The 13,046-nt window shown below is 45.6% G+C and overlaps 1 protein-coding gene and 1 pseudogene across 3 annotated transcripts in view; one reads left to right on the forward strand and one right to left on the reverse strand.

Moving 5' to 3' along the window:
• Positions 1–13,046, reverse strand: part of UBN1 (ubinuclein 1) — a 34,173-nt gene that overhangs the window by 4,554 nt on the left and 16,573 nt on the right. For 2 of the 3 annotated variants that reach the window (XM_016214458.2, XM_016214457.2), the window contains exons 9-17: positions 10,344–10,414; positions 8,944–9,073; positions 8,649–8,767; positions 8,370–8,498; positions 8,040–8,186; positions 3,860–3,910; positions 3,719–3,761; positions 1,332–2,549; positions 68–311 (exon numbers count right to left, since the gene is read on the reverse strand). In XM_016214458.2, coding sequence (XP_016069944.2) covers positions 68–311; positions 1,332–2,549; positions 3,719–3,761; positions 3,860–3,910; positions 8,040–8,186; positions 8,370–8,498; positions 8,649–8,767; positions 8,944–9,073; positions 10,344–10,414 — 2,152 coding nt within the window. The remainder of the gene's footprint in view (positions 1–67; positions 312–1,331; positions 2,550–3,718; positions 3,762–3,859; positions 3,911–8,039; positions 8,187–8,369; positions 8,499–8,648; positions 8,768–8,943; positions 9,074–10,343; positions 10,415–13,046) is intronic. The other variant, XM_016214459.2, reaches the window with a different exon arrangement.
• On the forward strand, positions 5,062–6,111 carry LOC107538274 (Y-box-binding protein 1 pseudogene; annotated as a pseudogene).

Here is a 13,046-nt window from a genome sequence, read left to right on the forward strand (position 1 = left end):
CACAGAAGAGGTCCTGGGGCATCTTCTGTGCCTCCAGAATGAGGAAAGGAATGGGAGAAGCACTTACTGTGGCTGAGGCCATGGTGAAACGTCCCAGGGGCAGGGCCTGTGACGATGGCATCCTTGGAGACCCCTGCTTTGGCAGAGGAGTCGGTGCTAAAGGAGAGCACACGGAGAGGAAATGGGGAGATAATTCCCAGGGAGTTTGAGTTTACAGTCCCCGGCAGCTTTGGGCTGCCTGTCTTATAGGATGAGGACAGCAGATTTAAGGGCGATGAGCTGGTCAGCAGCACAGCCCCGCTCGTTCCTTTCTGGGGAAGAAACACACAAAAGGGTCAGAGCTCCAGCCTGTCCATGGCTGGCTCACAAACCAAACCTGTTAATGCACAGGGATGATGGCTGCCCCTTATGCAGGCACACTAGTCTGCAGCCCCAAAGACGACAGACAACAGTCTCTAAACTGCTTAGAATGCCTCCCAGGACACAGTGTTCACTTTAAAAAAGCAGGATATAAAACATGCCTTTGAGCAAGAAAGAAAGGGAGGAATATCATATAGACATGCACAAATGTAGGTATATACAAACATGTATGTATTTATATACATAAAACATACACACACACACATTATGTATTAATCTTTGTTTTTAGAAAGAAACGGAAAAACCCTAAAAACTAAGGAACATCATTACCTTGCTGGGTGATAGGAACAGGGCAGAAGCTGGTGAGACCTCACTGAACATACCTTTCTACAGTTTTATCTTTGCAACCACATAGTCATTTTATATAGTGGAAAAATGAAAAAAAGACACTCTCCCCCATTTCCCCAACCTGCACCCAAACTTCTGTAATTCCTGCAGGCAGGCCTCACCAGCCACTGAACTCCGTCAGATCACTATATCTGACCTGCAGAATCCTTCAAAACCCAACTGGGAGAATCGCTTTTAGACGGTATCTTCCTACAGCATGAACATTGCTACATTAACTACTGATCTGATAGGTAGTATTAATTTCACTGACTTGGAGAGACGGACAGGTAAGAGTCTATGAAAGGGAAGTTTTGTGGTTCATTCCACACCTTCTAGATTCATAGCCTCCCTGCAAACACAGTGCTGACCAGTCCTTTCTCTCCACTCATCCTCCTAAGAAGTTTCAGGCTCTCTTGGGATTCTTGCCGAAAGAGAAGGCGGGAAAACAGTAAACCCAGTCCTCCTTCTGATTTCGGGGCTCACTATACCTACCCAACCTTTAGTGTCAGTTCTGATGACCAGGGCAAAGCAGGTGGCCTTGTCCACGAGACCCACAAGGGCAGCTGCTATACCAGGATACTCACTGGCAAGGAGGTAGAAGATGTCACGCTGCTAACTGCACTGGGCTTCAGGGAGGAGGTCAGTAACTTGGCCACTCCCTGGGTCCCACCACTAGAATCTCCATTTGGACCACCGGGAGGGGCCACCAGGGTCAGCTTCTGGGAAACAGGAGGTTTTTTCACTGCAGAGCCTGGGACAGGTCGGCTGGCAGGCTGTCCTGTGGAGGCTGGCTGTGCACCGGGGAGCAGAGTCCCGGAAGTGGAGCTCTGGACTGTTGCTGCTCCCGAAGAGCTGCCAGAAGAAATCCCGTGTTTGGAGACAGAGCCTGTAAAGGGACTATTCTTGTAAGATGGCCCTGAAGAGCTGGCTGAGTGCTGTTTTGCTGGATGGCTCAGAGCAGCGGAGGACAAGGCTGGGGTCTTATGAGAACTGCTGCTGGAGGCTGGTGTGCCTCCTGAAGAGGCTGGTGTGGAGGGATGGAAACTCTGGCCTTTGGCTGCTGTCTTCACAAGCTGGAGGAGGGAACGATGACACTGTGGGGAGGAAGGCTTTGAGCCCTGGAGCTTATTGACAAATGGAGCTGGTGGGGTGAAACTCTTTTGCTGCTGAGTGCCTGCATGAAAGACTTTTACTTGGGGACCAGACACGGGTGCTGCTGCCTGGGGTGCATGAGACGTCCGTGGCAAACCATGGTGTTTTGCTTTGGACTGGTGCCCTTCTGGTAGGCCCTTGCTCAGGGAACCCTGACAGGACAGCTCTTTATAGCCGGAACTCTCTGGTTTTTTCTCCTGAGAGGACTGCCCCAGTGCCAGAGCCTGTTCAGCCAGAAAATTGAGAGGTGACTGCAGGGAGCTAGAGGGTGGTGGGGCAGAAGGGCTGGCCTTCGAAAAGTTCCTTTTTTCTTCTGTACATAGAACACCTGCAACTTTCTCTGCAGGTGCTTTCGAGGGTGCAGGCAGTGTGAACTCAGAGCTCCCACTTGCTCTGCTGTTCAGCACAGCCAGTTCCTTGGACACAGCCTCCAACGAGGAGGCTGAATTATGGATCAAGTCTCCATCCAACGAGTTCTCCAGGCTGACAGGAGCAGGATTTGCAAGGCTGCCCAATGCCTGGGACGACAGCTCCCTGTTTGCAGCTCCAGTGCTCAGGCCTCCTCCCAGGTGTTCTGAAGGCAAAGCCAGGGGGCCACCAATCTGGCCTGATGGGACAGAAACCTTTTTATCAGGCTTAGTAGATGATTCCTAAAGGAAAGCAGAAATGCTGATGTTAAGAAATGCCCAAAGATGCCAATACTGGCTCTGTTGTGAGGATGCAAGCGTGAGACCACCACAAGGTCCCAAGAATCAGGCCTTCCTATGTAATCACAAACAAGGGGGAAGAGGGCAGGTGACAGGCTTCTGTGGACTTCAACATATCCAGCGGGCTGGGGCTGGGCTTACCCAAGCATGTTCTGTTGCTAAGTACACATACACCCACAGGAAAATGCTCCTTTTCTCTGTTTCTGGAAAAATACAAGGCTTGGGCAAAGAGACACTCTCCCTATTGGCATTCACACTATCTCAGAATGCTCCTAGCTGTAATCAGAAAATGATGCATGGGATGAAAACTGCCTTGAATTTGTTTTCTTTTCCTCCTTGGTTTTTCCCAGCACCTGTCTCCTAGGGGGTTCAAAAGAAAAGTCCTTTCATGGGAGCAAAAACGGGGCCTATCTCATCAATCCTGCACTCCAAGTGCTAAATGCAGTGAGTCTTAGACATTGTAGAAGCTCAACAGATACTTAGGAATAAATGATTTACACAACTTCTTCTCCCAGACTGCTCTGGTATGGTTAAGGGCACTAGAAAGCCTTAGGAACTGGTAAAAATTTAGTAAAATAGCAATTTCTAGTACATTGAGAGGTTTCTGCAATATCTAAGATTATTTTCAGTCTCTATTCTCTAACCACTGTACTTCCTTTCATTTGTGCTAATTAAACTCAACAAGGCCACCTGTCCTTTTCATTGTAGCTCCAGGCTAACTTGCACTTGGCTAGAAGTGTGTTCTTTCATAAAAAGATCATCATCACAGTATAATACTCTCATATGCAGGGGCTTTTCACTTCTCAGAGGGCTGCCAGGAAGACCTCATTTAATCCCACAACCCTGGGAACTGGCCAGGTGGGTACTGCTTCCTAGAACCCAGGATGGAGGGTACCAAGTGCCCCAGCTCAGGTCTCTGCCCTGTCAACAACCCGAGGCCCCTGTGGAGGGCCTGGTCTGCCTCTTGGTACAACCTCAAGAGTGCCATCCTGAAGAACTGTCCCCCAGAGCAGCCAAGTTCAATGAGCTGCCATGATCACTCAAGAGGTTTCATGAGCATGGCTGGAGAGAGATGAGAACAGATGGCACATAACCTGAGCAGGTTGACTCACCTTCACCTTGATTTTGGAAGAAGCCATTACTTTCTTCTTGGCCCTGTACAAAAGAATGAACACAGAAAAGGTTTAGAGGAGATCCACCAGAGAGATAGAAATGACAGTAGTTTTGAGAAATGAAAACACTGAGACACTCACAGGATTGATGTCAGATGCCCATGGCCTCGTCTGCTCTCCTTAAACAGAGTCCTGAAACAAACAGAGAACAGGGGGCAGTTTTCATAAGTTCCCTGAAAGCAGAAACACTGCTTCTAGAGCTCCCTACCATCCCCGGTGATCAGTACCTATTACTTGTCAAATGTCAGAGCATTAGTGACTTCACTGCTGGTGAGAGGATCAAAAGCGGCTTGCTGGCCACCTGAAAGCCAAGAGTCTAGGGTTTACCAAAAAGAGCTATGGCTCTGCACCCAGACTTCTCACAGTGACTGTCCCCTAAAGGCAGGAGTGCTTTCCTTGCTGCGCATTCTCATCCCTCCCAAGAGTAAAATGTGGCTTGGCCCACAGCACGTCTCTTTCCAGGGAAATTCAACACAATGATCTTTATGTCCTTCCCTTCATACCTTCAAAAGTCCAATCTGTAAGGAGAGAAGGGCAATTCCATTTACAGGTGGGATACTGAAACAAGAAAAGGTTCCATGATTTGTCCAACCCTCAAAAGAACCAGGCCCAGTAAAGAACACTAGCTCCAGGGGAGGATTCTGGGAAGATGGCAGAGCAGGAAGCACCAGAACTAACCTCTCCCCACCTGGACAACTGCACTGGCAGAATCTCTCAGAACTATTTTGGAACTCTAGAGACTGTTCAAAGCTTGCAACTTCCAGAGTAAGACTTGGATAGGTAAACTGTGGGTTAGCAGAGCAGCAGCTACCCATCCCCTAACCCCATAGCGGGCAGCTATGCACCTGCTCCCGATGTGGCTTGCACACAGCTTGCAGAGCTAGGGGAAAAGGACCCTGTCTTACAAATATCTATGCTATAATTATTGATTGCTGCTTCTGTTCAAAGAGGGCAGCCATTGTTGTTTCTCTTCCCACCACTGTTGTGAACCCCTGCCCCTCTGGTTCAAGCGACTTTTAGGAGATTTAAAGGGCCAGTGCCCTTTTTAAAGGCCTTCATTTTTCAACTTTCCACTTTTGGAAGCCAAACATTAAAGACTAGGATATTCAAAACAACTGCATACATGGGTAAAATTAGAAAGTGACTATGCATGCCCAAGGAAGGCTCAGAAAAGACTTAAGAAAACATTAAATTTACACATCAGGCTGATATCATCAGCACATAGCCTACGTCAATCAAAAAAATAAAAATATTAATAAAAAAAGAGAGTTTGAGTTCAAGCAGGAGTGGAGACCGAACCCCAGAGAACCCTGAGCAGCCCCACGGTCACCACAGACCTAGTTACCATCACACCCTGGGAGGAACCACAGCTGCTGCAGCTGGCCCCAGTCACCATCACTGCAACCATGCGCAGGGAGTCTGAGACCCAGCAGTCTCCCCCTGACCCCTCCACCCCCACCCTAGCACTACTGCACCAAGCCTGGCACCAGAGGCAGCAGCAGTGCGGGCAGACTCACATCAGCATTGCCTGTTGGCGGGGGGACAAGAAGGTCTTTGCAACAAAGATTTTTGAATCAGTAAAATGGATCAGTGTAAGAAACGAATATGGTTTCAGTAATAGGAATGAAACCAGGGCAGATGTATTTGTACACCAGGCCGCCATGAAGAAGAAGAACCGCAGAAAGCACCTTCACAGTGTAGCAGATAGAAAGACTGGAGTTTGATGCTGTTGAAGGAGAAAAGGGTGTGGAGGCAGCAAATGTTACAGGCCCTGGTGGAGTTCAGTGCAAGGCAGGAAAGACACAGCAGACCTAACCATTATAGATGTGCTCCACGTCACATCGCAGGGTCCTCCACGCGATTACCAGTAGAATTACCAGAATAGTGAGAGTGGGGCAAGAATGAGGGATTGGAAAATGCTCCCAAAGTCCAAGCCCAACAGCACCAGCACTATAGCAGGTGATGGTTCCCACCTGACTACATGCAGAGAGCCTATGGGCGTGGACCACAGTATGCCAACCGCCTGTACAGGGAGAAGTGATGGAGGGCCTGATAACCAGGGTGCAGGAGAACAAGGTAGACCATATACCACAATTCCGCAGGGGCCCTCCTAGCCAAGACAGCCTAGAGAGGACGGCAATAAAAATAAGGAAAATCAAGGAGATGAGACCGAAGGTCAGCAGCCACCTCAGTCTCGGTACCACTGCAACTTCAACTACTGATGCAGACACCCACAAAACCCTAAACCAAAAGATGGCAAAGAGAGAAAAGCAGCCAATCCACCAGCTGAGAATCTGTCTGCTCCTGAGGCTGAGCAGGGTGGGGCTGAGTAAATGTAGGCTTACTATCTCTACCATCATCAGGTATAGTCATCCAACAAAAAATGAACATGAAATTCCAGCAATAAGAAACGAACAAAAGATTGGAGTTGAAGACCTTAAGTGCTTGCTTTTTGCCCACTGACGAGATAACTAGAACTACCTACATTATCTACACAGCATGGGGTTTTTTATTATTTTTACCTAAAGATGTCTCTTTTTGGTAATGACAAACGTGTTTCTATGATGTGTTTTTTTTTTAAAAAGCCTTTTTCCTCAATACACATTTAAAGGTTTTTAAACTGTTTCATATCTGGTCAAGCTGAGATTTTTAAGAACCTCATTTTTAATTTGTAATAAAAGTTTACAACTTGATTTTTTTTTAAAGTCAAAAAACTGCAAGCACCTGTTAATAAAGGTCTGAAATAACTGTAAAAAAATTAATTAAAAAAATAATAAATGAGAGAAAAAACCTTGGGGAAGGGGGAGTTAATTCCTAAACTTACCACACTATTAGATTTAAATGTCTAGTGTTCAACAAAAATATCACAAGGCATACAAAGAAACAAAAAAGTATAGCCCGTTCAAAGAAAAATAAACAAACAGAAACTGTACCTGAAAAAGGTCAAATGCAGCTATACTGGACAAAGACTTTATAATATCTATCTTAAAAGAGCTCAAAGAACCAAAGGAAGAGGTGGAGAAAGTCAAGAAAATGATGTGTGAACAAAATGAAAATATCAATACAGAGAAGAAAACCAAAAAGAAACCAAAAATGAATTCTGGAGCTGAAAACTACAGTAACTGCTCTGAAAAATTCACAGAGGGCTTCAAAGGCAGATCTGAGCAGGCAGAGAAAAGAACAAGTGAGCCCTGGCCAGTGTGAGCTGTTGGCTGAACCGTCCCATGCACTGGAAGGTTGTGGGTTCAATTCCTGGTCAGGGCACATGCCTAGGTTTCAGGTTCAGTCCCCAGTTGGGACATGCATGGGAGGCAACCGATAAATGTCTCTCTCTCACACAGATATTTCTCTCTCTTTCTGTCCCACCCACCCTTCCCTTCCACTTTCTCTAAAAATCAATGGAAAAATATCCTTGGGTGAAGATTAAAAAAAAATTTAAAAAAATGGTTAAGACCACAAATTTTATGCTAAGTATATTTTACCATAATAAAACTTTTTTAGAAAAAGAACACTAAGCCTTAGCCGGTTTGGCTTAGTGGTGTTGGCCTGTGGACTGAAGGGTGTCAGGTTCAATTCCGGCCAAGGGCATGTACCTCGGCTGCAGGTTGAAATCCAGCCCTGGTCAGGGCACATGCAAGAGGCAACCACTCGATGTGTCTCTCTCACATCAATGTTTCTCTCTCTCTCTCTCTTTCTTTCTTTTTCTCTCTCTTCCACTCTCACTGAAAAAGCAATGGAAAAAATATGCTTGGGTGAGGATTAAAAAAAATAAAAAGAAATTAAAAAAAGAATACTAGCTCCAGCTAACTTTGTCTCTGTATTGCAGATACAGCCCATTCATGGGAAGCTACATAACACAAAGCAGCCTATGAGAAAAGTCTGGCACTTAACTCCAATAAGCTGTCAGCCCTACTACTTGCAAATGAGATTTCAGAACAGTAAGATGTTTCCGTCTCTTAGCTTCCAGTAGGAGCCATCATCTCAACACAGGAAAGGGCAAATTGAGGTGGGAAGAGCATTCAGCCAACTCTGAATTGAAATGGGAAAAAGAATGACAAAGACAAACCCACAGGTAACTTCATAAAAACCAGTATGCCCCCAATCCCTCACGTGAAATTAGAGTTAAGTCAACCAGTGATTCCCTGAAAGAAGGAACCTTGTTGACCTGGCACAAAAACAGCACTCAAATATTTCTTTACCCCAAGAATGTTCCACCTCATCGTCACTGCACTGACCATAATGGCTTTTCACGGGCACTCACCTGGCCTGCATCCAGCCTTTGGGCCAGAGAGGTCTGACCTCAGCATCCAGAAACACCTTCACATAGTCCTCCCAGGAATGGCCCTTGGGGTTCCTCTCCAGATCATAGCTCTCCAGTTTTATCCTCACCACGTGGCAGAGCAGCTCCCTACGGAGCAGCAGCAGTCAGAAACTTCAAACTACCCCAAATGCTTCTTCAAGGTTTTAATCATGTGCTTTCAGCAGCCCTGAGTAAAGTAAATGATTCTAACCTTCATTAGAAATACGGGAACATGCTCAGACACTGGCCCCACAAACCCTCCAATGAGGCAAGGACCCAGTTTGGGCACACCTGATTTCATCATTCCACTGAAATTTCTTCCGGGGTCCCATTATCCTCCTGCCCCCCTTTTCTTCATCTTCTTCCTCATCAGAACAAATCCGTTCTCTCTGCTCCTTGTCTTTCTCCTCTTCCAGCATCCTACCGGGCGAACAGAATTAAATGGGACCCTAAGGTCACCACAGGAGAACTGCTTCCTCCTGTGTCCACCACCTCCCCCTTCTCCCCCACCCCCAGGATTTCTAAGATAAGGAGGTGAGAATGCTAATGAGAGTGATGGGACATACTTACTTAGCAACCTTGGCTTGTGTGTGGGCCTGGCATTCATCCTGGTACTTGGCCATCTGCTCTGGCATCGCCCTGCCAATGGCTTCCTTAAGCTTCTGGAGAGGCTCCTTCAGACGCCCCCCCTGCAGAGAGCAGGACATATCATAAATCTGTTTTATGCGTTTCTTTTTATACTGAGGGCACACTACAGAAATAATCGCACAGAGGCAGTGCAGCAGCCCATGTGTTATCTGTAAAAACTTAGTCACCCGCTTCTCTGGACCCCAAAGCCAACAGGCTCCACTACAGAGTCACCCACCTGTTCATAGAGGTGAAGTTTTCGAGCACGTTTGACAAGGGTGTCCTTGCTGCAGGGCAGTAATGAAGCAAGATAGGCATACACCCCAGAACGAACCTGGCTACTCAGCTCCCGAGTTTGCACCTCTATGCTGAAGAACACAGAACAGTTATCAATGGGCCGCAGCTCAGGGCATCTTCTCTCATCATTAGGTCACCCTACCATGGACAGGAAAGCTAGGAGCCAAGATCAGGTCAAACTTTATCTCGTCAGTCATACAATGTAACAGAGTGGCCAGTGCAACAGATTTCCAACAGTCACCAAACAAAAATTCCCAAACCTGATGAACTTGGCTGGGTAAACTGGGTTAAGGCTCTCAGGTCAAAGACAAGACCAAGTCAAAGGTCATCATAGCCCAAGAGAACAAGATCTGAAGTACTACCTTTCATAAATGAATAGGACACAAAAGCTTTCAAACTGGAAAGTAATTGAGTTACTTGGGGTCAATACTTTCCAGAAGCACTTCCTTACTTTTCCAGTTACCAGTCCTATTCCTGATCAGGAAGTCAGGGAAACTCTCATCCCTCCAGTGTCCCCATCTAGATAAGCAAAATACTATTTCAAATAATCTTTGATCCCTCAACCTCTCCCTGTTTGGCACGCGCTCTAGTGGGCATTGTGGACATAAAAGTCTTATCTGTGCTGGTCCTCAGGTGTTGTCTATAGCTCAGGCTTCCTGACCCAAGTGGCCAATCCCTATCCTGGCCAGGCGAGGTCCTTTGCAAGAATATTCCCAAGTCTTGACAACTGTTCTTACATGTGAAAAATCCTCAGCTGTTGAGCAACAACCTTCCTCTGTACATAATGCAAAATCTAACCAGGAGAGAAGCTGGCAAAGCTGGAGAGCCACATACAAAGAATCTGATTTGGATTTGTATGTGTGGTTTGTTTGCTTTTTAGTACAATTCATACAGTCTCAGGGGTTTGGGGATTTAGGAAAGTGTTACAGGATGGTGCACACTAGCCCTGGGAGAAGTGAGAGCAAGAAGAGAATGACCAGGTACACTGAGGAGCACCCAGCAGAGCAGGCCCCTAGCTGTACCAAATCATCTCTTACTTTTCCGAGAGACAGGCAACACCACCTTCTCTCTCATCTCATATCATACTTGCCATGAATCCACTTCCAATGGGCCATGACTATGATATACAGTGTTCTAATAATGTCTGCTGCCTAAGATCAGTAAGGTATGTCATTTCCTAGAGACAAATATTTGGTGTGCCCCCCCTTAAAAAGAATAAAACAAAAAACAATTTTAAAAAAATCTCATCAGTGGTCATCTTTATGTAGCTCAGTCACACTCCCATTTCCCTGGCCTGCTCAACCCAAGCATGCTAACAGTAAAGAAACAAAAGATACTCACTCTAAGAGGATGCCATTAATATCCTGGGTGAAGAACTTCTGTCTGCTCTCTCCCTCAGCAGCTCTGGCAGCCTGGTTCATAGCAGACAGTAACATCCATTAGTGCACTTTCCCCACAGGGCCCTTACACTCACCCACAGGCGCGAGAGCAGTCAGTCCCTACAGAACACCTATGGATAAAATCCTCACCATGCCGTTCCCTACGTGGCTCTAAACTCAAATTAAGTTCACCTGTAATCACTACATGCTCTAGAAATGGTACTTCCAGCTCTTTTCAAATGCTGCTGAAGCATCTATAAACTGTCTGTTCTGCCCAGGACTTCAAAAAAAAGCCGCTTAAGCCCTTGCCAACTTGGCTCAGTAGTTACAGCACCAGCCCTCAGACTGAAGGGTTCCAGGTTTGATTCCAGCCAAGGGCACGTACCTCGGTTGCAGGCTCGATCCCTGGCTTAGGTTGGGGCTCGTGGGGGAGGCAACCAATCAACGTGTCTCTCTCACATCGATGTTTCTCGCTCTCTCTCTCCCTCTTTCTCTCTCTCTCCCCCTTCCACTCTCTCTGAAAAGCAATGGAAAAAATATCCTCGAGTGAGGATTAAAAAAAGGCACATAAAAGAAAATCAGAGTCAAAGCAATCATTATGCATTTGATTTGGCCAGCTAGCTAACTCTTGTGCCCAGCATTCTATCATCTAAACTGCAAGTTGGAATTTCCATACATCTGCAATACAAAAACAATCAAGAACTTTTTTAAAACCTGCAATATTTGAAGGCCTGTATCTACCAAAATAATAATAATGTGCTGCATTAGTATTTAAGGACATTATAATTCTTTGAAAATTCATAATCTACTTACAGTATATCACAAACTACATTACCCAGATCATCGGAATTACTAACATACCTTACCACCTATTAACACAAAATATAGCAGGTTACTATACAGTGTTTTGCTTCCTATGAGAAGACAGTTAACACCTGGATGGCAAGCTTGGCAACCCCTGAAGCAATCATAGCAAGCAGCCACACCTGAAAGCACAAGTGAGGAACGCTAACTGCCAAAGTCTGAACCAGCGGTTCTCATACTTGGCTGCACACTGGAATCACTTGGCAACTTCCCCCCCGGACCAATCACATCAGAGTCTCTGGGAACGAGGTCCATAAATCTATATTCTTTAAAAAAGGCCCAAGTAGCAGTACTCTTTAACAGTAACTCTAGTGACTCTAAGGTACAGAGAGGATCGAGAGTCACTGATCTAAACCCAGGAGTTGCTAGTCCAAAGGCTTTAGGCAAAGAAAAACTTCAGACGGTGGTATACAGTATAATAATGATGGCAAACAAAGGCAATAAGGTGACTACCTAAAATGAAAAGATCAATCCTGATCAAGCCCTCTGAAATAGCAGGCACTAATAACCACCCTTCACTTTCATCTCACTCCACTTGCCTTCCTCACAGGGTCCTTGTCCTACCTCTGACTACTCCATCTGTCTCCTCCACTAGCTCTTTAATTACAGATGGACTCCCAAGGTTCTATCTAGAACCCACTTCTCCCAGTAACACCCTACCCCTCACAGCTTCAAAACAACATGAATGCATATAGGTCTCCCAAATCTAAACCTCTAGCATAAGTGCTTTTTTCCTAAGCCCTAATCAGAATTTCCAATTACTTCTAAGTAATTTCCAATTATTTCTATGAATGAATAACCCTCTGGTATGTGAACCCAACTTGCAAAAACCAAACCCACTAGTTTCTGCTCTCCTTATGTTCCCCACTTCTAATATAACAGCACTCTATTTTTCTTAAATCCTTCCACTCTGTTCTTCAGAATTCTTGGCAGCTCTTTCCAAACTCCTTCATGTGGCATTGAGGGTCTTCCAAGATCTGGCCCCAACCATCCACTCCTGCTCTCATCTCCTACCACATACCAGGGTGGCCCCACCATCCAGCAACTCACCCATCCTCAGCTCTGTGCTGCCCTGGCTTCCTAACATGAAGCTGACCAAGCCTATTGCCTACAGCCTGAGTCCAATGTACCCCCACCGAGCTTCTCTTACATCTCCTTAAGTCTGGCTGTCCACCTGACCATCTACTTGGCCATCAAAACATCACAGGGTTCATTTCATTCTTTTTTGTCCAACAGCCAGTTGTTTACATATCTACTGGTCCATTTATATAACAAGCTCATGGAGAACAAGAACTGAATCTTACTCATCAATGTATTTCCCACATTTGCCTATCACATAATAATGCTTAGTACATGCCAGCTGAGTGGATGGATGAATGAACAAATGAACAGGTATCGCTGAAAGAATGCAAATTAGAGAAAGAAAAACTTAGTACCAACCAACCAACCAAACATAACTTTCAGCTTCTGCAAGATCCCTTGGCTAGAGGATAGCACAGAAGCCTGAGATGAAAGGAGTCAAATGGATGGATGGAAATGGAAGAAAGAAATAGTACGAGTTTTAGCCCATTCATCTGCCAGTTTCTTACTTTCAGAAGGATTTAGAATTCTAACTTGGCCCTTTTAATGTACTGGAATTATGATTTAGTTTGAGAGAAAACAAAACCGAGCCATTCTTTTGCTTAAGCTCATACACTGCTAGTTACAAGATTCAGAAGCACCTTCATAGTAATTCAACCTAATTACTTCAACATGTATTTCAAATGACCCACTGTTTGTTAGACCCATCAACAGCTTAGGT

This window comes from Miniopterus natalensis, chromosome 3 (genome assembly GCF_054644295.1).
Source record: "Miniopterus natalensis isolate mMinNat1 chromosome 3, mMinNat1.hap1, whole genome shotgun sequence".
NCBI classification, from domain to species: domain Eukaryota; kingdom Metazoa; phylum Chordata; class Mammalia; order Chiroptera; family Miniopteridae; genus Miniopterus; species Miniopterus natalensis.